The sequence below is a fragment of the Pygoscelis adeliae genome, unplaced genomic scaffold (genome assembly GCF_000699105.1).
Source record: "Pygoscelis adeliae isolate BGI_AS28 unplaced genomic scaffold, ASM69910v1 Scaffold218, whole genome shotgun sequence".
Taxonomy (NCBI): Eukaryota; Metazoa; Chordata; class Aves; order Sphenisciformes; family Spheniscidae; genus Pygoscelis; species Pygoscelis adeliae.
The window spans coordinates 2498323-2525658 of record NW_008825433.1 but is presented as its reverse complement, the minus strand read 5'-3'; the positions used below and the strand labels follow the sequence as shown (position 1 = coordinate 2525658).

Sequence of the window (27336 nt, the reverse complement as noted above, 5' to 3'; positions counted from 1 at the left end):
TGTCATAATTTGAGACACTTAGAAAGCCTACGGATCACAAGAAAAAAAATAGTAATGTAAGACTGTATGAAGGCTATTTGTGTACGTCTCTCTTTTTTATGGCAAGATCCAATATCAACTATCATTTTACAGATACAGAAGCAAGTCTTAATAAGGATTAAGAATGAAGAAGTGTTTTTCTGTCTGTTTTTCAGAGGACATCCAATCAGGCAATAAGATCATGAAGGTACCTGTGGATGAAGTGGACTAAGGAGTACTGCCAAATGAAATGATAGCAGAACAAAGAGGAGGGAAACATCAGTAAGACAAAAATTACACAGTAAGTGGAATATTTTGGTAGGGTCAGATTTAAAGAAAAAAATCTTTTCATGATAGGTAATCAGTGGAAGGACATATGAAGGAATATAGAATAAAAAAAAGAAAATTTTGCGTTGTCTGAGCAAGTAGTAAGAAAGATAATTTAGGTTAATTCAAATGAGGCTAAAGGTTTAAGTCAATAGTGAGAGGAATGGGAAAACTCCAAATGAGAGTGCCATCCTTACGGACAGAGAAGAGAGACTCAACATTTTATTATGAACACCTGTGTTTCTTTACAACCAAAATATTTTTGTTTCTTAATATACCTTGATAATATACTATTACATCTAAATGTAACATTACTACCTCTGATATGTATAGCTTCCATTTTAAGTATGAAAGCATTTAATAATTTTCTTGTTCCACAGTGAAATAAGTTTTGAAGTTAGTTGCTTCTCTTCATAGTCTGAAGCTGGTCTGAACACTAGCTACTGCTTTTTTTTTTTTTTTTTTTTAAACACACAATACCAGCAGTATTAACTCTTGAGATCAATCGCAGAAGCAAATGGCACTCTATTCTTAATAAAAAAGGACAAGACTAGATCTTATTTTTCTTTTATATTATGCTTTTGTTGTCTTTAACGTGTTATAAATGTCTTGTTTATACAGATATCTTCATGCAAAAGCAAACTATTTTGTGGTCAACTGAGATATGTATACATCTGAGATGTGAACACAATCTTTACATTCTTTCCTGTCATTCTACATTAAACCTTTATATAAAGCTAAAAGCAGGTCTAAGACATCAAGTACCACTAATGAAGAAGTGTAAGAGAGAAAGGATTTTACTATTTCACATGTAAAGGTTATCCTGAAAACTCAGGTGTGCCATACCTTGAAGACTTTGGCTGCAAGGGGATCTTTTTCCAAATCAATATCTAAAGGATCAATATCAACTTCCATCAGGTCTTGCAGTAATTCAAGGTCAATGTCCTTATCTTTTTCCAAAGATGACAGAGGTGGAGCACCTTTGAATGATTAAAAAAGTATTAATACTACCAAGTACAAATTACAAAACATGGATATATATCATACACTTAATGGATAACTTTAAGGTTTTTACTATCACAGCTCTTAGTGAATAATTTTAAGGCTTTTAATATTACAGCTCTTAGTGGAAGAAGTCAATGAATGCAATCAAGTTGCCTTTTTTAAAGTAATCAGAAAAATAACCATTTTTTACTGATCAGATGTAAAACTAAGTTGAAGAATTGCTCATATTCTGCCTATATTTTCAGAAACTAATTATCCTATCACCAAAAATCCTTTACTGATATTTTGATAGATGAGTAACAGCAAAGGTTTTTTTACTTTTTTCAGTATACATATATACGTCAAGATAATTTACCTGTGATGTCATGTGTCAAAGGCTCATCTATTGTTTCCACTAACTGAACTGTGGACTGCTGGAGAGAGTCATCAGAATCCCCAGCCGAAGCTCCAGCATCTTCTCCCAAAGCACTTTCTTCCATAGCTTCAGCTGCTATAGGTGCCAACAATTCTCCTACGTATTAGATTAAGCAGACAACTCTATTTCAAGTTTTATTCCAGTTACAAATCAACATCCCAGTGTCTAGGCCAACTGTCTGTTTTTCTTCATCGAACTCTAAATTCTCTAAGGGCTACTTCTTCAAGGGGAGGAGTTCTGAATAATTTTCAAATAATCAGGGTCATATAAATATTAATTTCTCAATGCACAAGTCACTAATTCAGGACTGACTGTAACTGCAACTTTAAATTGCGTTTTTTACACAGTAACCTCAATTACGATTTTTTTTTTTTTAACTATCTTAATAGAGTCAGCAGATTCTAACGTAATAATAAAACCCCCCTAAAACATTAAAGGAAGAAAGTTTCAAGTGTAATGTACATTCTGAAGAGTATGAACTTAAAACAAACCTGCTAGAATATCCTGCAGCATACAAGTCAGAGAATACTGAGCCCATGCTCCTCCCCAAGAGATGTCTCCTCTGTTAAAGTCAGTTCCAACGAGAAGCAGCAATAATCTTTCCAACTGAGTCTCATTTACAATCTCACATAAATGAATTGTTGGTCTTGTAGCGTTTGCAATTCTAGCAAGAACCTATTAAAAAAAGAAATATATGCCTATTCATATTTAACACTATGAGAATATGTAATAGCTTTAATTTTTCTATTATTATTAGATTTTGCTTATAAGTAAATCGAGTATTTTTACTAGCTTAAATTTTAGATTTTTACAAGTTTAATCATATGGAAATATTTTTTTTAAAGTTACTTTTTCTACACAATTTTGAAGCCATCATATTGTAAGTTACACAAAAGGCGACAGTTCAGAAAAACTACCTCACCAGAAATTACTAGAAATTTTAGTGCTGCAGCTAATTTTTACCATCAAGCCAGCAAAAAAGCAGTAATAAAAAGCTTATTTAATGTGGTCTCCATTGCAGCTACAGAGTGATGTTCCATATTCTGTTTACCTTACAAACAAACAGAAGTAAATCTGCATGACAAGTAAAGTCCATGGACAAGAGAAAGAGTGCCAGCTTCTGCACTACAGAAATACAACGTTCATGTGCCAGTGTAAATGGAAGTGGTTCAATTTCTGGAGTTTCCTTTGTTGTTGATACTTCTGTATCTAAAGTAGAACGAGGCCATTCTGCAGTCCGACGTAAGCGTATTAAGTCCTTGAAGTGCTGCAGAAATTAAATTTGAAACAACAGTTACATTTTAAAACTAACCTCTAAATCTTTTCCCAGTGAAAATCTGAGACAGCAATAACAGTAACTGTAAAACTTTTAAAAAAAGAGGAGAGTCTAAGAATATATGAGAATCTGGAATGGAATTAAGGCTTTAGTGGCAGAAATTTGTTTTGGCAGCATGTTATCTCAGGTGACAGACTCATAACCAAATTATCCAGTTCTGCACAAGTGCCAATTAAGCCTTTATGTCTGCCATAAAGCATATTGAGAATATGCATTTTAGAAGTTTCTGTCATATTTCCACACCTGCATATAAAGCTATGGTTACCATGAAGCAAACTGCATATAAAAATAGCTACTATGGAAATTTACCCTTACAAGAATGCTGACGTCTCAGTTCTTCACATTAGATCAACCATCAATAATTTCTAACTTTCTTAATACTTCCAGGGTACAAAGTGTTCATTAGCCACCATAAATTGAACTAGCCTGATACTTGATCAGGGCTCTAAACTACAGCCTTTTTGACAGAGGGTCTACAAATTCAATGGAGGAAAGAAGGTGCTTTCATTTATCCTCCCATCCACCGAGGGCACGCATTTAGCAGATCAGTTCATTTTACCAGCTACACAAGCAGTCTAAAATCAGATAACACAAACGCCTCTTACAATCTCACTTAAGTAGTAGCTACTGAAGTAGACCAGAGAAAGAACTATTTACTAACACAAAGGTTTCAGCTTTCTCCTAAACACAATAAATGTTTTAAGTTACTCACAGCTTGTCATAACTGAAAGTGATTAGTAGGCAAAGTAGTAAAAACTGCATGAAATGCAACTATCAAGTGTACAGTAATGCCATAACTAGCTGTTAAGAAACTGCAAGGGGAAAACTTTTTATTTCAACATGCTTTTTTGATGCAATATGGCTGCTATAAAGTGAAACTTAAATAGCTGGACAGCTTATTTCAGCCAGTGACTCATTTAAAGATGTCTCAAGGGGGCCACCAGTGGAGTAGCCCCCCTGATACAAGCTGCTGGAATAAAGCAGAAGACGGTGCAGGAAAGAACAGCTGATGACAAGGAGAGTTAGTGAAAACTTAGGGATTTATATTTATGCTGGTGTTTAAATTTTGGGGGTTCTTTTTCATAACTACTGGAAGTTGTTGTAAGATTTCCCTTTAGATTACCTTTAAGGTCCAACATTCTATAACCTCCTTCCACAGGCCTACTTTCAGTCATCCTAACAGACATTAGTACTTCTGGAACTAGAGAGTAAGTATTTAAAGAGATACCTAAGTTTGGTAGCTGGAAAGATTTACACATTTTTTTGTGTTCCCTGCAAAGTCGATGTTGCCATCTCCAGAAATCCCTGAATTTCAGCACCTCATCTCATAATCAAAATTTTAACTACCACATCCACTCTCAGTATGGGCTTACTGCAAGATGCCACAACTTACGTGATAGGTACTTTTAGGAAGCTAAGAAGCTTTTGAGAAAGGTCAGAAAATGTTCTCAAAAGTCATACTTATTAGTTCAGGGAGACAGTCATTGGCATGATTCTTTTCTGATTACTCAACCAGGAGAGCATCCAGAAGAGTATCATGCATAAAAGTTAGCCATATAAAATATTATTTTACATTTCTATTGGTATATGTTATCCAAAGTTTAAACATATGACCGGCACTCCCAAAGCTACAAGATTGTTAGTGATTTTGACCATGACTACCTAAAAAAAACCCTGCAGAAGGACAAACTAGTTTTCACAGTGCCAGAAATTTCCAGATGGCTGCTGTTTTCAGCATCAGAATATACTTGATAGCTGCCATGATGAAACAACTTTTTAAAATAAGGTCAACGTAGGACAAAAATGACTTTGCAGGAACAGGTCTTTTCACACAAAGGACAAGAAGTCAGTTACAGTTTCAGAGCATCATACCTTTGAAGTAGCCTGCTTTAGTTTTGCCTGTTCTACTAAAAGTTTGTATGATGATCCTTTGTTGCTTTGTATTTTCTCTTTTTCCATCTGTTCCACCAAAGCCTTCTGTTTTGCTTTTAATAAGTTAAGTTGCTAAAAGAAAATGTTAATAGGAAAAAATGAAAATGTAAGCAATAAGATGTTAAAAGGATCAGTATGTTCATATGATAGTAATCTTCAGTTCAAATTGTAGCTTGACCTTTTAAAATACAGTTTATACACAATTTTAACTAAGACACCGCAAAGGGCTACTAGCAGACCCAGAACAGATGAATTTTAAGAAGAAACAGTATTTTTAAAGGAACTCAAGATATATATGTCCAGGGTCATAAAACCTGCATGGTTGCATTTAGAAATGAAAATTTTGTGCCTTAAGAATTACCAACTTTTAAATCACAGCCTAGGTGCTTGCACTCAGATTTATCTAGAACATAAATTATATTTACTGTCCAATATGGGCCACAGAGTGCAACAGTACACTCCAACATCTGTTCTTCCAGCAGATCCCATGCCCCACGGTTTGAGACGAATGTCAAAGAAGTAAGGCAGCCTTTAGCTACAGAACCAGACCTATGCAAAAGCAAGGCTGAATGAGTCCCAATGCCAAAGATGTTCTTCCAAGAAATGAGATATACAATAAATGAGATATACTTCTGTGAAAATAGCTACTACTGTGCTGGAAGTCACCTGTTTATGATGCACAAGCTGTTTTCTGATCTTTCGGGAATACAGTCTATCTAGGCTACTGTTGCCTTTAGTAGATCTGCTCAGACTCTGAGTGTGAAGGCTATTATTTATAAAACTCCACTGGTTTCCTAATGGAAATAGAAAAAAAAGGAAACATTAATCCATCTTATTAAACCTCACTTAACTCCAGAGAAAAGCATTTACATTGCAGCAATGGTTAGCATCTCCATACACTAAATACTAAAGAAACAAGCAAAATCTAAAACTGTCTTAGCGTCATGCAACTGTCACCACTGATGGTAATATTTCTGTGCAATTTTAAAATGCAGTGGTACCACCTTGCTTTCATTATTTTTAAAACATATAAGGAGGTAAGCAAGACTGTCCTAAATAAAAATACCTGAACAGCTTCCATAACACAAAAGCTTTACAGTTTTCATTTTTAGAGAAGATGTTCAAAGAAAACCATAGCTAATCCACTTAAATAATAACAAACAGACAAAAAAATGCATTTAAAAATACTGGCTACAAATACCATGGCAAATACCAAAGCAGTTATGAAGTCATACTGTTGCCCTTTCTCACAATACAAACTGTCTCAACATGGTGTACTCTCAATTGCCAGGTCCTGGAGTCACAGGATAATACAGACATTTTACAAACTAAAAATCAATCCTGTATTTTTCACTTTAAAAAAATGGAAGACGTCATATTTCTAAGGAGAAGGGGACATAAAGAAGCAGACAGCAGTGCAAATAAAATGATCACAACATCTATTTTTACAATCTCATTTTTCAAGTGAATTGAAAGTACATTTTAATTATTTGAACAGCTCCCAAACCAGTAACACAGAAGCATGTTTTCATAATAAGTGTTACATACCTGTCAAAAATCGTTCCCTCTCCTTTCCATTCAGAGGTTTCTTGGCTGTGGCTGCTTCATCTTCAACAGTAGCTACGTAATCCAGTAGTCTGGACACCAGCATTACAACCCAGCTGATCATGGGAATGTCTAAAACTCCTTCAAAATAAGTAGATTTGAGTGCCTTAATAAATTTTGAAGCCATAACAAACTAGTTTTAAAGAAATCATAAAAAGCATCAGATGACACACATTTCACTAGGCCACAAAGATTCCACTCCCCCTTTTTTTTTTATTTTTAAATGTGGATAAGAGTCTGAGCACTCATAAATGAGGGAAGGAATCAAACTTTCAGTATAGAACTCAGGTGCAAGAGAAAATGTCACAGTTCTCTTAGTCTGATGAAGTCAGAAGTCAAAAGCTTCACTTCTACTATTAAAGCTAAAAATTAAGCAGCATTTTTTTTTAAAGTCAAAAATTGTATGTGTAAATTTCCTAAATACCAAATGCAGAATGACAGCTGCTTGCATTAAAGCACATAAATTAGATGTCTCAAATTCCGTAGTGTGAAATTCCTCCATCAACCAGGGCTCCAACAAGACAGGTATAACCGTGCACCCAAATACTTTCATTTTTACTCCTTTGTTAGTGTATTTTCACGTAGCCATTTGATTAAGATGCAGGAAAGCCAAGACTGAGTTCAGACTAGATGAACCATGCTGGCGGCACTAATGACTGGCTATTGCCTATTTCAGTCTCACACATTAAATGCAGTATTTTTGTACAGGCAGAAGGGAAAAAAACCCGTATCTTACACATCATGCGAGAAAAATCTTTGTGTGTATGAGCAAATCTAAATGAACAGTTCTAAAGTGAACTCATGAATGCTCAGTAAAGTCCAGAAACCTACAATTAATGACCACTTTATCACAGCCATTATGCAAGTGGCATACTTTTACATATCAATACAGTAAAGTCATTAGTACTAGAGGTTACAAACATATTTTCGTATCTGTGCACTGTGCTGAGCCACACTTAACTACACTACACTTTTCATGCACTGATCTCAAAAAAAGCTTTAACTAACTCAAGCTATTATTAATTCCAGGTCAAACAAGAAAACTAAGGCACAGAAACAACTTGTCCAAAATCACTGCTACTGCTGCCTATTGCTGGCAGCCCAAGCAATAGGATGCAGGCCCTGATTGTTAACTCCAGTTTCCTGTCCGCACTGGCAGAAAGCAGCCCACCCCAAGCAGGCAGAGGAACAGGAGGCCTCCCCATAACAGGACCTGAACAGGAACTGCAGGCTAAATTGCAAGAACAGAAATGAGTAGCGCTGGTGACTGCTACACACCTTTCCGGTTGGCAGAATAAAAAGAAAGGAGCCTGCTGCAGGGTGAAGTATATACCTTTTCATACTTCTGTTTAAACAAGTGCATTTCTTTTCCTTTTCTCTCCTAAAAAAATCAAAATTTTCAGCTTCTCTCCCTCCCTCTAAGTGTTTTTTGCTTATTCCTTTTTTCCCCCTCTGCCTCAAAGTTTACAACTTCTCTCTACCCACAACACTCACCTCTTGCTCTGATTGTCCTTTGTTTTCTGACTTTTTCCCCAACGTTTTTACCCCTTTGACCCTTAGTTATGTGTGATAGTTCTCAAATAGGAATTTCTTCTGCCGTACCTGATGCTTCCACCACACATAATAATGCCCTAGTACTCACCTGTACTGTCCAGGAGGAAGGAAGCTGGAAGACCAGCAAATAAAGCTCTGAAGTATCAGTTACTTCTGCTTCCTAAAGTCCTCCGTGAGGACAACTAGTAAGGCAAGAGCTATGAAAGGAATTGGCAGCTGTGGGGAGAGTGCAAACAGAGGTAGAGGAGACGTAAGCTTGGGTTTGCCTCAAACTAGTTAGAGACTACAGCAGGATATGGCCACGATAGAGAAAGTACACGGTAGACCAATGGGAAGCAATAGGACAGCTTCTGACACCAGCTGGAGGCTTGTTTACATCAGGAGACAAGGTAAAAAGTAAGGGTGGAGTCTCAGCTGGCATTTATCAACTTCACAAGGCTAGAGAATTTTAAACAACATATCTTCTACAATACTCTGCTACATGTACGTAACAAATGAAGTAGCCCAGTTCGATGTTTTCAAAAGCAAGCATTTTCTTCAAACTTAGGGTAGTTAACAAAACACCCAAAGAAAATCAAGTTTGGAGAATATAATTTCACTAAATTTTTTTAGGGTCAAAAAACCATAAATTCCTTGTGATTACAAAAAATGCCCACGGAGTTTGCAGAAACCATGCAGCTACACCTAACAAACTTGTCTTCATAACCATGTTTTACCTCAAAAGCTTGAAACTTAGAAAGAATCTCATGAGCAAAAAGGGGCACTTCTTTCCAAACTGCTAAATTCCAAAGTCATTCACTAGAGTCACTAGAGCTGTCTACACATTGGATGTTCCCCCCTGTTTGTTAAAACTTTAAAGCTTCCTAGCTGAATTAAAAGCAACCAAATAGATTTTGCCCAGGTTTAAACGGGGGTGGGGTGGGGGAAGGAATCTCTTTTAGCACCTAAAGAACAAGAAGTTTAAGCATATTTTAAAAGACAACTGTGTTTTGGAAATACAGTAAATGAGCAATTTGTTTTTTTAATACACCAAAAATTGTGAGCTAGTCTCACATTTTCCTAGCTTATAATGAATATGAAAATATAGTTTCCCAAATTAGAAGGCTACCTTCAGTTCTTCTGTGCACAGGTAAATGAGGTTGCAGTGGTGACAGCAGGTTATCCAGGAGATTAAGTAAACTTTCTAAAACACCACTGTTGCTAAGCGATCTTTGGCCAATGCAAGAAAGCAACATGAAGACCCTAAAAATAAAATTTACATATTTAAGATTTTATTTCTTTTTCAGATCCAGTAATAGTCTGAAACACCCCTTATAGAACAATATTCCCCTAGGCTTTCATTTGAGACACAAGCAGGTTGCTACAGAAAGCAGTACTGTGGCCCAGCAAGTGAACTGGACTTCACATTCTATTGTGTAAGGATAATGCAATATTTTAGGGTGAACATTTTCTCTTCCACCCTCAAGAGGTCAGCAGAGCATTCCAATTTGTACATCTGAAACAAGATCTCATCTGGTTTATTTCCTATTAGATATGATATACTGAATAGCAGGGATAGAGAATTAAATCCATATATCCTTATATCCTTGAATCAATTCATTTAAAAAAAAAAAAAGTTGCTGTCCAAAGAAGGCAAAATCTACAGAACAGCAAATATATTTGATTAAAATAAAATGCTAATGTTTAGAATATTAAAGACCTCAATAATCTGAAATAACACATCTAACATTCAATGCTCAACTCTACGCTTGTTTGCTCTTATCTCAGAGAAATCCTTTGTATTAAATGCTAATAGTGTGCTTTCCAGTCTCAGTCCTACTTCCAAAATGCATTAGAAGAGCAGCTCTATGATGAGGGTGCATTTAAGCCTGATAAAGGAGAAGGCAATTTTTGACACTGGGGAGCAATCCTGCTAGGTATGCAAAGACCTCCAAGTAAGGAAAAATAGCAACTTACTGCGGTGCAAGCACCAAATCGGTGCAATAAATAACTGCAATCAGACATTTATCATTTGCAGTGCTTTTTTGGGACTATGTCTTAAGTCAATGGAATAGATGGATAAGTATCCTTCAGTCACATTTTATCAACTCCAATGTTAAGTTATGAACGATTTAATTACTTAAGTGGTTCATAGGTAATGTATCATTATAGACTTACACCTTACCTGTCTTGTGGGAATATGAGAAGTTGCTCTGAGTTGTATAACTCCTGCAGTACGTTTGAGAGAAACTGACCCCACCATCTTTCTCCTCCACAGAGCTGAACAAGCAGAAGGCCAGTATGCAATCGTATCTTTGGGGTTCCACTGATACACAGGTGTTTAAATAATTCTTCACAAGCTTGAGCATGAAAAGTACTTTGCAGAACCACAGGAACAGAGTGCCCTTTTAAGAAAAGAGAACAAGCAACTATGTTTAAGGAGGCAATGGCTTGAAAACATAGGAGGAAAAAGTTTGCAGGAAGTTTTTAAAACTTTAGACTAATTGGCACAGGGGGGAAGGAGGAGGGAACACATAGGGAGACAGTAATTTGCAGGTAACCCATAAGGACCAGGCTATTTGGTCAAAAACAAATCAATTTCATGTCAGTACAAATACCCCCAAGGAATCTACATAAAGCAAAAACCAAACCATCATCATGCTTAAGAACAAACTGGCACAGAAAATTACAAGATAGACACACCTATCTATCAATATAGCAATGTTCTGCTTTTTTTTTTTTTTTTAACCCCACCACTCCTACTCAGACTTTTCAATTTCGATTTGCCAAGAACTCTTTCAATGGCAAGTTTAGGAAATAAAAATCCTTACTGGATATTAAAAATCATTAACTGAGTAGAGATACTGGTTTTATGACTTTTTTTCCCCCCACAGAAGCCATTTCTGCTTCCCCTCCCCACTTCTGCCTAATCCATCCCCAGTGTTGCGCAGGCTTCAGTGCCCACAAATCCTTCCGCAAGCTGATTCTACCTACGAAAACAACATGAGTATTCTACCTGGGCAGTCTTTTGTTACTTCAGCAAACTGAATCAGCCCACAGAAGGCTCAGATGACTACCTGAACAAAGGAATATGCAGCCAGGACTATGGAAAAGGGAGAAGGACCTCGACACCCTCTCCTATCCTTTTTGGGAGCAGGAAGTGGTTAGGTTGGCTTGGTGTCACTGGTGAAACTTTACACTGTATGTTACCAGCTACTACAATCATAGTAAAACATATCTGAACATAGTGTAAAAGCTTTCTAGGGGGAAAGTACAGATCAAGAAATAGAAACAGTTGCAAATTGTTTCTACTAACATGACAAAAATATCAAAACCTCAAAAAATACTAACCATTGGAAGAATGAAGCAAACTAAGCAAAGTATCCAGTAAGTATCTAATGATGGTGCGTAACTGTTCCGTGGATGACATCTGAATCAACTCTTTTGGATCAGATTGCTCCTTCAGCGTTTTCCTGCTTGCACCTAAAGCTACTTTGAGCCTCTGAACAGCATGGTGAGCCAAGTTGAGTTGAAGCTGTAGCTGAATGCAGTCCTGGTAAGCAGAAAATACTCTGCTATCTTCTTCTACTGCCTTGTCTGGCTTTCGTAAAAAGTACTGGGCATTGTTAGCACTATTGAGTGGTGGCAGGTCAATACTCTGCAGAAGGATTTCTAACCGATGACAGGCCAAATTGTACCTAAAGGGAAACATTCCAACACACAATTCAATAGACATTAGCAAACGGCAATACATTTGACAGTCACCCTGCCAGAAGACGACTTCTGGTCCATTTTGAATGCACTGTTAAAACAGATACTAAAAAAAAAAAAAATACAGTGGTAGGCTTTGTTACTGCTATAAAGATATTCACTGTAACAACTCTACAACAAAGGCAGAGTTTTCTTTGGTGTGAAGAATATCATGGGAAGAAAAAAAAAGTCTGTAACATTATGATATCCCAGTTTTTTAAGTTAAAATAACTACTAAGTACATATATTTTTTTCTTCTAACCTGCATTGTATGTCTTCTTGCAACGCAACCATCATTGCCAAATGTTGGTCAATTTCTGGCTGATTTGCAGCTTCACCTTCTCCTCTAAGGGGATCGTGCATTAGTTTCAGCTCATTTTCAAAGGGTAAGATATAGGTATGGCCATAATAAAATCCCAATGGGATTTTTGCTCTGGCATTTGTGCTACCGTATCGACCAATAACAGTGATCTGAAAGAGAACACAACTATACTGTAACACAATTGTATCAAAGCAGGCAAAATAAACACCAAGTCAAAAATTCATAAAATTTATAGCCAACTAAAGTTTGGTCTGAAGAGAACTTAAAAGAAAGTTCACATACTAACAAAGATCGACAGTTTAAAAGATAGAGTATGCAGTCTATCTCCTTTTACCTTCATAAACCTGCAAACTGGGGGTGGTAACAAGTCATGTAAAATAAGTGAATGGGTGCTAATATCAGTAGCCACTACCAGTCGCCTTCCATCCACTTCTTCTCCTAAAGTCCAGATGTCAATTGACAAAGAAGCCAAATCTCCACAAGTGGGAATCAATACATCCGTCAGTAATATAGGTCTTCCAAAATCTAAGGTCACGAATCTTCTTGCACCTAGGGGAAAAACCACAGGATTGCCTAAAATACCAGTGCATGCTAACCAGCAGAGAGATGTTTCTTCTCAAACAATAAAGCCATTGTTTATATATTGTTCAAAAGGTGTATATTTGAGGTTAAAAATAGCTGCACAATCTCAGAATCTCTCACTACAGCTTACACCCATTGAAAAGAAAATTTTGGCTTCAACTTGATTTGTTACGCTTTTTATGCATCATTTCAGAACAGGTGCTCTGTCCAGAGATCCAACATACTCCCCCAGCCCCCAGGATTTTTCAACTTGGTAAACATCACTGAATGCTGGGTCCTAAACTTCCAGATAAAACAGAAATGCAAACTGAGAAATATCTTTTCTTTGGAAAGCCAAGTTAGACTGCAGCTAAGCAACTTACTTAAGACCCTGGAAAATATTCCACTTCTTATTAGAAAATGTGTCAAAATTATTATTAGGAATTCTGGTTTTACCTGAGTGCATTCGCTCTATAATAATTGACTGATGAGGTGGAGGTTGAAGAAAATGTGAAGCATGAGATATTGCAAGGGCAAGACCGGATCCAAGTGGATTCTGAGGAGTGGGAAAACATCAGTAAAATTAAATCATTAAAATATATGCATTTATAATAAGCTGTTCTTTACAAAAGACTGTAAGAAAACCTCTTGCAATTTAAAGATGTACAATTTTGACAACACCTCACTACATTTAGATTTGAGCATGAACCACAACTATGAAGTTCAAAGCATTAATAACTCCTTATACAGTTAAGCTAGCTCCAATTAAAAGAAGCCATTTGAGGTACTATAACTCTATCTTGCTTTCATAAGTCTTCCTTTTCATATGGTCTAAATTTAGTGATGTAATTTTCATATCTCATCCAAATAAACAGGTATTTACTAGCACTCAAGTACAAATTAGATCCTGATAAGGCTTACAGCATCTTGTTTCTATAAGAAAAAGAAACAAAAGTAATTACCGTTCTGGACTTGCTTGTATTTTTGTTATGTGCTGCAAGGTTAACTGTTGGGGGATCAATGACTGAACCAGGGAAAAGCTGAGCAAGCTCTGCATTAATAACAGCAGAAACTGCCTCATTAGGTGGAGTCAAAGGTGGAGTCATGAATAGAGGAGTTGTTTTTGGTGTGGGTGGAATGACATCTGAAGGATGGATGAAGAACCCTGGGGCTGCTACTGGATTAGAAGGCACAGAGTTGTGAACAGGACCAACTGCTGATGCTGCTGCTGCTGCCGCTGCTGTCGTCTGATGCAGTTTTGCTTCCAGCTTAGCTTTCTGTGGGGAAAATGAAAGCAGTGTATGTAACAGATAATACTGCTTGTGAACACACTAGTAGTACTGAACTACAAGTTCAACTTTCATTATAAAACTGGATTTAATAAATCCAAGCTATCTTCAACATAGGCATGTTAGATGTCCAACTATACGCTGAAAAATGAAACTCTATTCAATTTGACCTCACTTGCTGAGGAACATGAGTAATTAAGTAATTAATTGGAGTAATCAAATAATAATAAAAAAACTACAACTGAACAGCAAAGTAGAGACAACACAGCCAAGCTTCATGGTGACAATGGCTTTATGACTGGTACTTCCCTGTGTCGGCAATTGCGCTTTTCATTTCAGCGGGCTTTTTAAATTTCAGAGTGATATACTTATGTATTAAGACTTAGTTTTAATACAAACTCCCAACCCACCCTCAAAATACACAAAAAACAAGTCTGAAAGACCAAAGCAGCATGGGAGACACTCTCAGCATTTTGCTTAATAAGAGTGATCCTTGGTGCAGAGCTGTTCCTTCCTCAAATACACTATGGAGAAAGAAAAAAAAAAAAAGAAAAAAAAGGTGACTAGCTCTGCAACTACTTTCTCAGCTTTTGAAGTTTAGAGACAGCATTAAAAAATAGCCAAATAGCCTCCAACCTGTTGCTGAAGCTTCAAAAGCTGCTGCTGTTTCTCTTGCAGCACCTGGAGCTGTTGCTCGGCTGAGGCCATTGCATGAGAGAGAGACTGCAAAGCTACCTGGGCTGCTGAACTCAGTGCTGTCGAGGCTTCCCCAACCGTTCCAGAAGAGAGGCCACCAACTGCTGGGGTAACCCCAAAGGTACTCACTGGCATGAAACAAACAAACAAAACAAAAACATGTATGTAGAAAAGAAATGATAAAACACACCTTTAATTTAATTCTTTGCTAATTGTTAAGAGCAATGTAAAAATGAGAAATATCTCCTTTTATCCAGTTTTTGCTACAAAGTAACATCATCTTGAATTACAAAGTATATATAGTCTGTAAACCATATATATAGTTATAGACTATGCACACTCATGATACATGCAACATTTTCATTACAGAAGAGCCACCTAATGCCCTGGAATTCCTTCAGCACACAGGACTGCAAGGTAAAGATACAAGCTTGTATATTATACTCTGATAGAAACAAATTGATTCAAATTAATAAATTTGGAATCCAGTTTGTTTGTTTGTTTGTTAAGCTCTAAGAAGTTTAACTTCACACAGAATAACTATTTAAAAAAAACCCCAAAACATTTCAACACATAAAACTATAGGCAATCTGTATGTCAAACAGTGCTCATTATGTCCAATTAAAAATATCATACTGTGGAACTATGCTAAGTAGAAAAAATGAAAAATTGTATATACCAGTAAACGTACTTGCATCGTCCCTTTCTATTCTAGTTCCATCACTTGTTGAAACACAGGTAAAGTGCAGAGGTTCAACTTCCAGAAGTCCAGTAAGGGAAGTAAAACTACCTTCAGCAGCTGCACAGCTACTTATTTTCCCATTTCCTGAAAGAGAAATAAATATCTGCACAATCAGCTAATGTTTTCTTGATAGCGACATTTCAAGTCATGAAAAGTCGAAAGGGACAATTAAATATAATCCACGTATTTTATTACTTCATGTTGTGGAACAAACACCTTAATACTATCACATCCACAATGTAAATAGAAGTATATTTTAAAATGGATAATGTTGCCAATTCTGAACAGAGTACCTTAATAAGTAAACTATCAAATGTGACAGCAGAAGCATAGTGTAACCTTCTTAATTCCAGAAATAAATTATATATGGATGCTCTACACTTTCTACACTGTGAGAAAATTAGCCTGCAAAAATACATTGATGTCACTGGAAAGGAAGAGAAAGAAAATAACAGACCGACTAAAATCATATACCAAGTTAGTATAAAAACGAGACCGTTATTCAATATACTAACAAATTCAGTGTTGTATAGAGGGAGGGATGGGAAGGAGATGGACAAGAGCATACAAGAAAAGGAAAGGAGTCATGATGACTGATGAATATGCTTGCTATGAAAAGACTTTCCTGACAGGTAAAAATTATCTCATTCTTAGGACATTCCATGGCCTGAAGATTCATTTATGAACTAACCTGAGAGGATAGATACAAATATGCTTTTAAGGTATTTTAATGCCTCTGAAACAGAAAAAAATATCTCATTAAATCTGTAATATTTAAGTAGAAGAGTGCCATAGGGCAGCTTCCCGACTTCAGAAAAATCCATTTAGGTTTCTCTGCCTATGAGATGGTTGCTAGTCTAACTGAATAATAACGTATCTCAAGGAAGCTGCTCAATAGAAGTGACAGATGCTTCCTAGATGACTCTGACCCAGGGAATGATAGCAGCCTTTCTGTTTAATCTGTAGCCTTTTCTTAGGTCTTCTATAGGATAAGAAAAGAACAGATTCCAGAAAGAGGCTTTTTTCTTGTCCTAAAGGGCTACAGGAAATGTAAGAGATCTCACAAAGCAAGAGAGTATCTTGAACTTCATTATGTACAGCTATAAAACAGATAGAAAGTATAAAACCACATCTTCACTAAAGGAAAACAGTATAATAGAGAGAATTATCAATTCTTTCACAATAGATTACTGTTAAACATACGTACCTGATAGAACATCAGACAAATCAATTTCATCTGACTGTACTCCAATGCTGCTGTTGTATACATTTTTACAAGAAGAGCCACTTATTTCCAAATCAAACAGAACTGGATCAAAAGGTGAACTATATAATCCATATCTGCAAAAGGAATAAGACAAACAGCACTATTCAAACAACAAGAATTTATATAAAATTATTGACAGAAAAAGGCCAAGTATTTCATCATCAGGATTTATTATATTCCAAACTATTCTTTTCATTCAACTGACATATCTCAGAAATTACCATTTACTTATATTTCATTCGAGTCATTTACTAGGTGACCTTTTCAAACAACTTATGATGCTAAATAAGTAACTCTTTGTTACTAAATAGTTTTGAAGATGTAATACTGTGCTGGAAACGTGACACACAATCACACTCAGACACGGAAACTAGAACTAAAGCCTTAGACAATTAGCCACAGCAATATGCACACCTGCATATGGTAAATCAGACATTTATCTGAAGTCAATAAAAACACAGCACTGTTTTCCAAAACAGCAAAGAAATTCCACCTCAGCTTGTTCTTCCAGCTGAAGTAAGAAGAAAAAAGGAAATGCTGCTAGGGATACCAATCAACACTTGCGAGTACTTTAAATCTCTCAACAGAAGAAAATCTCATTACTCCTACTCTGGCAGTACTGCAGGGGAAAAAAAAAAACAAAAACAACAATCACTCAGGTAACAAGGTGGTCCCAAATCAATTAGGGTTTTATAAGCCAAGAAAAAGGAAAATCCAAAGTAATAAAATCAGTATTGGTTTTTTTGTGTACCAATACCTATTACCAGCAACTGACAAGAGGAGAAAAAATGGAAGTCAGGCCAAATTATCAAGCAGGAATAGAAAGAAAGAATGCATCTGTGTAGGTACAAAAGTGAGAAACATATAACACTTTGCGCTTCGACTGGCAAGAGCCAGAACAAATATGAAATATTTCCATGAACACATCAGCAGCGACAGGAAGTTCTTCCACTCCCTTTTCCCTCTGCCTCCGAGCAGCTTCTCTATTCTTTAGCACGCGAGGAAAGCCCCCAACAGGTAATGCTGAGAAGGCTGGGGTGTTTAAATGTCTTTTTTGATCAAGCAGTCACAAAAGGATAAATGTCTACACGAATACTACAACACCAGCAACAAGGTAGAACAGGTTCTAGACTTCTCTGAATGTTAAAATGCTTCCACGCTAGCTGGGCTAAATGCTTTTTGCCACACAATACTAAGACTGTAACTGTAACTAGTCAGAAAATGACGTTATACAAAAGGGCAATAATTAATACAGATCTTAAAAAAAAAAAAAAAAAAAAAAAAGAGAGAGGGGGGAAAGAAAATCTGAGAATTACAGATCAACCCATTTAACATACATTCCCCAACCGAGTTACTTACAAGCACCTCCAAGGTAGCAAATTTAAGACGACAACTTTATACTAAGAACAAAACCATATTAGATGAATCTAGGTTGCTCTCTACAAGCATGCACTACACAGAAAAAGTGCATACTGCACATCTAGCAAGACTGACGTGTTTGCTGCATGACCTTTATTCATAAGCAAAGTAGGACAACATGCTACTTTAAAGTGGTTTCTAAAACACACAAAAATGCTCAGATAAAATTCAGTAGGGTACCTTCACGGCCTGTTTTAGACCTCAGATTCACAAACTCAATAAATTAGGTCAGCCCAACATTAACACTGATTACTTGCATGATTTAAGTGAAGAGTTCGATTTATTAAGTAAGCAGATGATAAAACCTAAAAAGGGGTTACAAGAGCTTTGCAAAATAGGATCAGAATTTGAATGTGTTGCAGAGAGTTAAATATATTCTGTCCAACCCTGATTTATTTCAATAAGCATAGTGCCTTTTACTGATCCTTAAGCAGGAATAAGGTTCAGTTTTAAGCTTCATTAGCCACACTTTTCGGAAAAGGATATAGAAGTTACATCAATAAAAAACAAAGAATGAATCAACAATGTCACAGAAAAAAAAAATCCATCAAATGAATCAACAATGTCACAGAAAAAAAAATCCATCACCCTATTCATCTATGCAGTAATGAATATAAATGTGAAATACCTCTTCTGCTTTACTCAGAGATCTTAACCGGGGTAATGTTTACAATTTTGTGTACCACAATTCAAGGAAGATGAGGACCAAAGAAAACAGCTCAAGGAAATGCTTTAAGAATGACTACAGATCTGGAGAATATGATCAAGACAGAAACATCCTCTAGACATCCAAAATTTGTTAAGAATTAAATAATCTGCTCTTCATCACCAAGGTGGACAGGACACAAACATTAAAAGGCTTTAGTTGCAGCAGGAGAGATTTCAGATTAGACGTGGGTAGGAGACAGTTCAAGTGTTAATGATAAGAATAATTAAGCCATGTAATAGCTCACAATATTTAGAATAATTAAATTCCACCACTACTTTAATCAGGTGCTTTCAAGAACAGACTGGAGAAATTTGTCAGATTTGCTAGAAACAAATCAACCTGCTTTGTTGTAGGACAGCCTAAAACACTGTCTGAAATCCCTTTTTTGTTGTTCTCTGAACTGCAAGTCATGTAACACACCCATCTGGCCTTATCCTTGCAAGTTTTACTTGCTTTATTGTGGCACATGATAGTAAAATGAGCACTAATCTGCCTTAAGACAAAACGAATGTGCAGATCCTTTAAGCAGACATCTGCTTTTATTTGATTACCAAATAACAGGCTATTGTACCTGGGAACAATGACAAAGAAGAAAAAAACAATACTAGAAACTCTGCAACACAAATGCACACAAATATGATGAAATACAACTCAGAGAGAGGGAAGGGAAAAAGAGTAAAGCAATGGCTGCCTACTAATTTCTCTTTTTTTAAAAAAATATATATTAATACTTATCTTCTACATCAAAAAAGAGAAATGACAGTATTCTCTTGATCTGTAGACATATAAAGGAAAGGCCAGTAAATACTGCCTAAATTAGTAAACTAAGTCAAGAAAGTCAGTCCTTGCTAGAGACAGAGCTATAGTAATCAAATATGGGATTAGACAGATGTGTCTGCTGTTATTCTTATCCTAACTACGGGGATACTGAGTTAAAAAGAGAAAGTAAATTTAGTTCCAAGAAGAAAAATCAGTAAAACACCATCTAGAAACATTCAGAAAACCTAAGCTTGAAGGATGCCAAGAACAGGGGCTCACTTCAGAAAGCTTCTCTCGAGATGCAGACAGCTGTGTTCGCCACTAAGTGATCTGAAATGTCACATGTGCCAAAGTCAAAAGTGGGCAACTGGAAAGGAAAAGAACTTCTATTTCAGATATGCTGTTTAAAGGAGGTACTTGGAAACAATCTATATGAAGGAACAAGTCAATTCCTACAGAAAGGTGCCATTCTCATGTCAAGTGGAATTTTCATGTTTTTCTGCTCCACATTTGGTTTCTACAGAAAATTCAACATGAAAACACAAAACCTTTTATTTTTCCAGTTCACTTTGTGTATTTTTCAAAATTCTCCATTATCCAGTCACCATTTCTATTGCTGGGATAAGTCTTCTAATCAACTGCAAGGATTACAGATAGTGAAATAAAATAATAACTGAGAAGAGGAATGTAGGAGAGAGCACGATAAGGATCCAAGTATAACACCTGAGAACAAGTCTTTATCAAGTATTTTGGGATTATAGTCCTTTTAAAAAAACCCAACCAACCAAACATCCCCCTCTCAAAAACTTAAGCTTACTAAATTCTCAATTTGATCTGAAGATTCTGAACTAGCCTCTACCAAACCTCTTCTCCTTGATCTTGGTTGACTTGGAGGAAAACTCTTGCCCACAAATCACAATCGAAAGAGCTGTCTAACAGCAGCATGTTCCCATCATCATAATATGGCTTTGGGAACTGCTACAAAACTGAACCACCGGAGATTTCCTTTAGGTATCACGTAAATCCAAAGTTAAATGGCCAATCAGTTCAATATGTAAAAGATGCAACATCACAGTCTGAAATTACATTGATATATAACTTATAATAAGAACCTGCATTCCCAGTAAATTATGCCGGGTCTCTACACTTAGAATCTGGACTTTAGTAGCAATACATTAAATGTGTGGTCAGTTTACAGAGAGACTACAATTTTGTATAGCATTATGCAGAACTGAAACTATTCAGAGTATATTTGATTCCCTCCCATACTCAAAATAGGACATGCTTTATTAATCCTTAAACTAAAAATCATAAATACTAACTTAAGGATTGCACAGACTTCAAACATTACGTACACATTTTCTGCTTTAAAGTGCACTGTAAATTGCAGGATAGCAATTAAATTCACCTTTAACTTTGCACAAGTCAAAACTGTTTTCCAGAGCCGTATCAAATTAATCCTTGCTCAAACAAATACGGCAAAATGCATCTTTTTTTAAACAGCCAACCTTTTTCAGAACACCAGAGGATGGCATTAGACAGTTTCTATGTTTGCTTTTATTAAGTTTAAAACAACCACATTTCTTAGTACCTTGTTTGAAGTAATGCTTCCATAGGTGTTAGGCGATCCTGCAACTGTCGGGACACAGCAGTTAGCAATGATGCACAAGCTGTACTACATCCTGCCAAATCTTCATCCTTCACATAATTCAGCAATACAAAATACCAATACACAGATCCTGCATTAAAAAAAAAAAAAATTCGGGTGAAACAGGATGTGAATTTTCCACTCAGAAAGCATACTTTGAAGCATAATCAACGGAAGTGATAAATGAAGTATCTAATGGTTAGTGAATACAGACTAGGAAGCATTCTCCCCCTCCTGTTTTTTTGAGAGACTTCAATTTAGAATCATTCTGTAATCATTAATTTCCACAAGTACTTCAAATTCTCTTACCAACTAATTCATAATTGAAGAAAAAAAAAGGTTCCCAAAAGACAGCTTCACACATACTCCTTTCATTGCTTCTGCCCAGCGTTTCTACTAAGCACAACAATCAAAATGCTCTTGATACACTAAGGTGCTAGGCTAGGGGTTCCAACCCCTTCACAGCCAAGACTTACTCTAGATTCAACTCTTCCTCTCCTCTTACCCTCTTTTTTTTGGCTGCTGCCTCCTTATTCTGTATTTGCTGGAGGCACTGTTTCCTTACAGGTCAGTTCTGGGAGCACAGTGCAGTGATTGTGTATGGAAACACAAACCTCAGCTTCCTCCTTCCCCCTGTGCATTCCATACCCTCAATAACAGCGTGTTAAATGTTTCTACATGGGTGGTAGCACAACAAGCATTTTGGACTGCAAACTAATTTTCCTGCAAGACCCCTTGGTGATGCCAAGCTAGATGCAATTCAACAACATCATACTGTGAAAAACACAAAGCAGGTCTTGCCACCCCAAATACGAGTGCTAAAGTCATCTTCCCATTCTATCTGGCACTCAAAAGGCTTCAACAAAGTGCTAAGATACCATTAGTCTGCAATGTAGATGAAGAAGGAATTTAATTTAGTTAAAAATTTCCTTTTGGTGCAGAAGTAACAGAAGTGGACTGCTAGTTGGACATCATTTGGATAGCCAGGCTCCCTGGAATAAATCTCCTAATTTTCAGAAATAACAGACAATCCTGACTCTCACTTATGTCAACAGAATCTGTGGTTGCTGAACGCCTTTGAAAATTCTTGCAAAACTTACTTTAGCTCTCCCAAAAATGTCAGTGCCTTAGCACTCCGTTTTAAGCAAGCTAATTTGCTTAAAATTCCATCATCTACAAATGCATACTTCATACTTGAATACCACCTGACCAGGCCACTCCAAGAAGCAGTTTGTACTAACTGAACAATTACTTAATTCTTATTTCACAAGAGAGTCCAAAAAAACATGCCAAACAACAAATGTACTGTGTATTTTTATGACAACAAACATTGTATACATACCACCTGTTGCAGCAGCAGGCAAGAGAGGCATATTGTCAAGTAAAGCTTTTAGAAGAACTGATCCAAACCCCTGCTGACTCGGGTCACACCTGCCATTGCTACAAAGAAACACACGGACGCTTTAACAGTTAATGAAGTAAGAACGAAACATGAAATCTCCTCCAGAAGATGAAGTTGAAAGACTGATGTTCTTTGCAGTCATACCCTAACACATTTTTCCTCAACAGAAGACCTTCCAGATCTTGTTGCTTTATAAATTCGATGTTAAACAGTAACAAACACGTATATACAATTCAGACTGCATGCAAAACCCCCAAATATATATAAAATATAAATATATAAAAATGAATATATATAATTAGCACTGACCTGATGCATAGTGCAAGAAATCGTGCACATTTGTGAGCTATGCTCCGCCCAGCTTCAAAGAAGCAAACACGTACTATATCAGAGACACATTTACGTGTTTTAGAAAGCAGGCTGTCATTTCCTTCCTTTGAGCTGTAAAAACAAGTTGCATACTTTAGAGAATCATATAAAACTTTATTTTTTTAACTGAGCTGATACTGAGACATAGCCATGCTAATTTAAACACAATTTCCCTCTTACCTGCCAGGTCCGTTTGAATACACTCCAGCCAGCCAACAAAGCGTGTCAAGTACAAGACTCTGAGCGTGTTCTGTAGTCAGACCATCATCTGTCTTCTTGCAAAGAGTGGTGAGCAGCTTCTCATGGAACTCTGAAAACTGTAACATGGCACACCGTTGAACTCTAGGGAGGAGGGGAGGGAAATAAAAAACAGAATTATCCAATATGGCCGTTCTCTCATTAAAATGTCCCTCCATACAATATCCTGTCTTAGGAGTGGTGAAAAAAAAGATGCCTAGATGAGAGTAAAACTAGTACACAAGCATATATGATACTTTCTGTGAACACATTCTCAATCTTCCTATTTTCTGCTCATAGAACTTCCCAGGTTACTGTATATTTAGTAAACTTCAGGGATTTTTTTTTTCCCTATTAACTTGTCCAGTAACTTCTAAACCTAAACAAACTTCCATCATCTACAACACTCTTTGGCAACCATTTGCACATACCTCTTTTGCAGCCTCTTTGACCTCTTTAAGCCCATTACAGCCAGTGCCATCATTGTGGGGTGGCAGTTGGTAATACAAATTAAATATTGTATTATTCATATTTGGGTCTGTAGTACCAATCCATAGAGACTTTAACCATTTTTTGGAGTAACAATTTGTTAGTTAAATTTGATTCTAAACTTTTTGACAAATAATATACTCTCTGCTGTAAGAAACAAGACAACATGTGGAAATAGAAAGGAAAGATGCTTCCTTTAAAAAAAATCTGTCCAAATAATTTATCTAATTTACCAAGAAAACTTATTTACATTTGCCTTTTCAAGTCAGGCAAATAATCATTCAACATACAATTTCATGCATGGTGTTATTCTACCACAACTTGCACAGCACAGTGCCCTTGAACTCACAATTTACAGGATTTTCCATATAAAATACGTTTATGAAATGACAACTTGAAACAGTGGTTTAACCTGAGCTATTTTGAGAACTAAGTATTTTATGAGAAGTGTAACTAAAGCTAATATTTTTTAGAATTATAAAACACCTACTAACCTTTCCTTTGAAATGGAAGTTTTTTTAAATCTTCGAATCGTTACAGAGACTTCTTGAAGTAAGTCACAGCCTCTCAAATTATCTGATTTTCTTGAATTAGTGGCTTCAGTTTTGCTAGATGGCTTTTCCTGATTTTTTTTTAGGAAAAAAAATTCATAAATCATGTTATTTTTGACTGCTTCATTTGTATACCTTGTTCAGTGAAATGCATACAGTTCGGTAAAATCTCTCAGTTTGAGCACTGTACTAAAATAGACTACTTTTATTCACTAATTGATTTAATACAGAACATCAAATTTTACAATGTTCTGTAATTTATTATGTTCTAACCATTCTAATAATGTCCACAAGATGTACATCATATCACCCAATCTTACAACTACAACGATCAAGAGTAAAATACACACACACACTAAAATCTGCGTAAGAGGATGAGGTGTATCAGCTACTGAAAACACTCATGGAAACAGAATCTGTTTCAAAAACAAGTGCTCAGAATAGGAAAGTGGCAGAACAGACCTTTTCGACTAAATTTGCACAGAAGAAACAACTTAGAGATGTTGAACTCTGATTCTTGAAGGTGTTAACACAGTGTCAACTCTTAAAAAAGTAATTTTTAATGGATCTTAGTTCTCCTAACAGCTAGTTCATTTTCAGATTACATGTATCATACCAGTTCTACAACTTCAACACAGATGTCTTTCTTGGCTATTCATTACCTTGCCTGCTGCAACTTTTGCCAACAATGAAGCAAGGGAATGGCCCTTGTTAGTCTGAGGTTTTAGAGATGGTATTCTAACAACTGGTCTAATGCCACCATTGCAGATTTCTTCTGTTCCTCTATCATTCACTGCTTTAACATGAATTAAAAATGAGCGGTACTTGCCACCAGCCATGCCTAAAAGTGGAAAACAAAAAGGAGGGGGGGGAAGAATTTGCATTGTTTACTAGAGGGAGTTGTAAACACATTTCAACTTCACAGATACAGCGTACAAGTAGAGCTCAACTACATTAATTACAGTACTTTAGCATCAGTTTGAAAAGGTAACTCACTACTGTGTTATACAGCAGAATTTGTCAATGTGAACATAAATACAAATCAAAGTCTGACTACAGAAGTATGAGATGCACTTTAGTCACGCATACTTCATGTGAATAGCATAATAAACTGGTTTACCTTTAACAAGCTTTGGACTTGTCAGTGTCAACATTCCAGCGTGTCCTGATAGATCAAGTCCAGTAGCCAGCCATACTGGACCACAAAGTATATCTTCCTTGTGCTCCTCCAGAAACGGACACAATCTAAGACCTTAAAATACATGAGTAATATGGACCTGAATCACTCATAATTAAGTCACAAAATCTGATCATTTGCATGAGTTAAAAATACACTGTCAAACTGATCACCAAAGATATATAAACTCTACATCGAAAAACTAACAATTACTTGAGGTTCACTTCAAGCCATTTTTCAGTGAAATCAATAAAGGTAAATGACAGTTTTCAAAGCATTTTCAGTTATATTATGTGGATAATATGTACATTGACTGGCTCAGAGCCACAAAATACACAACTGATAAAATGATGAACCAATATATTTTGATCCACAACTCTCACTTGGTCTTTCCTGAAGCAGGACAGAACAGTTTAAAAAACAAACAAACAAACAAACAAAAAACAAACTAATTTGTTTCTCCTGTGGTATATTAAAATTATCATTCACTCATCTTCTGCTCCTTCAGAATGAAAAACCTCCTTCCAGCACTACTTCTTTTATCACCCCTTTGAACCCTCCCCCCCATCCTTTATAACACCTTTGTTGGAGTCATAGAATCACAGAATGGTTTGGGTTGGAAGGGACGTTTAAAATCATGCTCTAGATAAGCCTGATCACATGAAAGGAAAGAAGGTGTAAAGTAAGACTGTTGAAAGGACCAAGAAAAAGAATCATAGTTCTGGAACCGATTCACTCCAGCTATCAATTTTTAGTCTGTAGCTCTCCTCACTCGGATCCAATCTGATTGCCTTTTAGAGAGTCTAACAGATTTTGTGGAAGAGTACCGATTAACAAAAAAGGTTATAAAAACAAGCACAGCAAGCCTGATATAGTTGGAAATTAACATGACTAGTTATGAATTCTTTACCAGCTGTTTATTTTTCTTGGTTTACAGCAGCAGTCTCCACAGAAGCCAGGTATGCAAAGAAAACAAAATCTATTAAAACTAGCTAAGGAAACCAAGTAAAATACTGCTGGAACAGAGTAAGAGTTTAAGTTAGAAAGGTGCCATATCAGTCTACTTTATTTCTAAATTCAAATAAACACTAATCTGCTTTTAAGCACCAAAACTCTCCAGTACTTTTTTTTGGTGTGTTTGTGTTAAACTTTCAACTCATACAGTAAACAGACCAGTAAGAGAGGCAACACCGAAAAGGGCTGAGAAATCAGTCTATTTTAAATGGCTGAGAAATTTTTGCAAATAAATTCCAGTATATCATTAAAAAAAAGAAAAAAATAAGCTCGTATTTTAAACAAGGTATAACAAGATAAATGAAACTTACATTGTGGTTCCTCTACATCCATATACTGCATTTCTTCATTGAATTCAACCAGTCCTGGTTTTCCATTTCTCTCCACTTCAATATTATGAGCTGGAGATAAAGGAAATGTGATCTGCCTATCTACTGCTGCTTCTGGAAATAAAAATATTAGCAAGATTTCATAAGCATTGCTTAAGGCTCACGCAAAACAGAAGCATCAGTTTTCATAGCAAATTTATCACCTTTCTGCCCAAAACACTATTTCTAATATAAGCACGTTTTTCATATTAGGATTGCAACTGAACTTGCAGCAAACAGTTAAAAAAATATTTCTTTGAATGACCTGTAAACAGCCCGCTTTACTTTAACACTGCCCAAATTCTTTTCTCCTAATAATCAACTGCAGTTTACTCCTAAGTAATTAGATTCCAGTATTGAAAGCTTGATAATTTAAACTGAAAATAACTGTATTGC

General features: G+C 36.2%; 1 protein-coding gene across 1 annotated transcript in view; it reads right to left on the bottom strand.

The window, feature by feature from the left end:
- The window catches only part of BIRC6 (baculoviral IAP repeat containing 6), a 171375-nt gene that overhangs the window by 109122 nt on the left and 34917 nt on the right, over positions 1-27336 (bottom strand). Inside the window, exons 13-37 of the mRNA XM_009331049.1 lie at positions 26884-27015; positions 25502-25633; positions 25044-25222; positions 24325-24452; positions 23285-23446; positions 23045-23176; positions 22676-22773; positions 21277-21424; positions 16739-16872; positions 15469-15615; positions 14730-14917; positions 13767-14081; positions 13261-13360; positions 12578-12792; positions 12184-12392; positions 11523-11869; positions 10357-10576; positions 9301-9434; positions 6582-6719; positions 5700-5827; positions 4974-5105; positions 2817-3032; positions 2257-2440; positions 1706-1861; positions 1192-1325 (exon numbers count right to left, since the gene is read on the bottom strand). Coding sequence (XP_009329324.1) covers positions 1192-1325; positions 1706-1861; positions 2257-2440; positions 2817-3032; positions 4974-5105; positions 5700-5827; positions 6582-6719; positions 9301-9434; positions 10357-10576; positions 11523-11869; positions 12184-12392; positions 12578-12792; positions 13261-13360; positions 13767-14081; positions 14730-14917; positions 15469-15615; positions 16739-16872; positions 21277-21424; positions 22676-22773; positions 23045-23176; positions 23285-23446; positions 24325-24452; positions 25044-25222; positions 25502-25633; positions 26884-27015 — 4208 coding nt within the window. The remainder of the gene's footprint in view (positions 1-1191; positions 1326-1705; positions 1862-2256; positions 2441-2816; positions 3033-4973; positions 5106-5699; positions 5828-6581; positions 6720-9300; positions 9435-10356; positions 10577-11522; positions 11870-12183; positions 12393-12577; positions 12793-13260; positions 13361-13766; positions 14082-14729; positions 14918-15468; positions 15616-16738; positions 16873-21276; positions 21425-22675; positions 22774-23044; positions 23177-23284; positions 23447-24324; positions 24453-25043; positions 25223-25501; positions 25634-26883; positions 27016-27336) is intronic.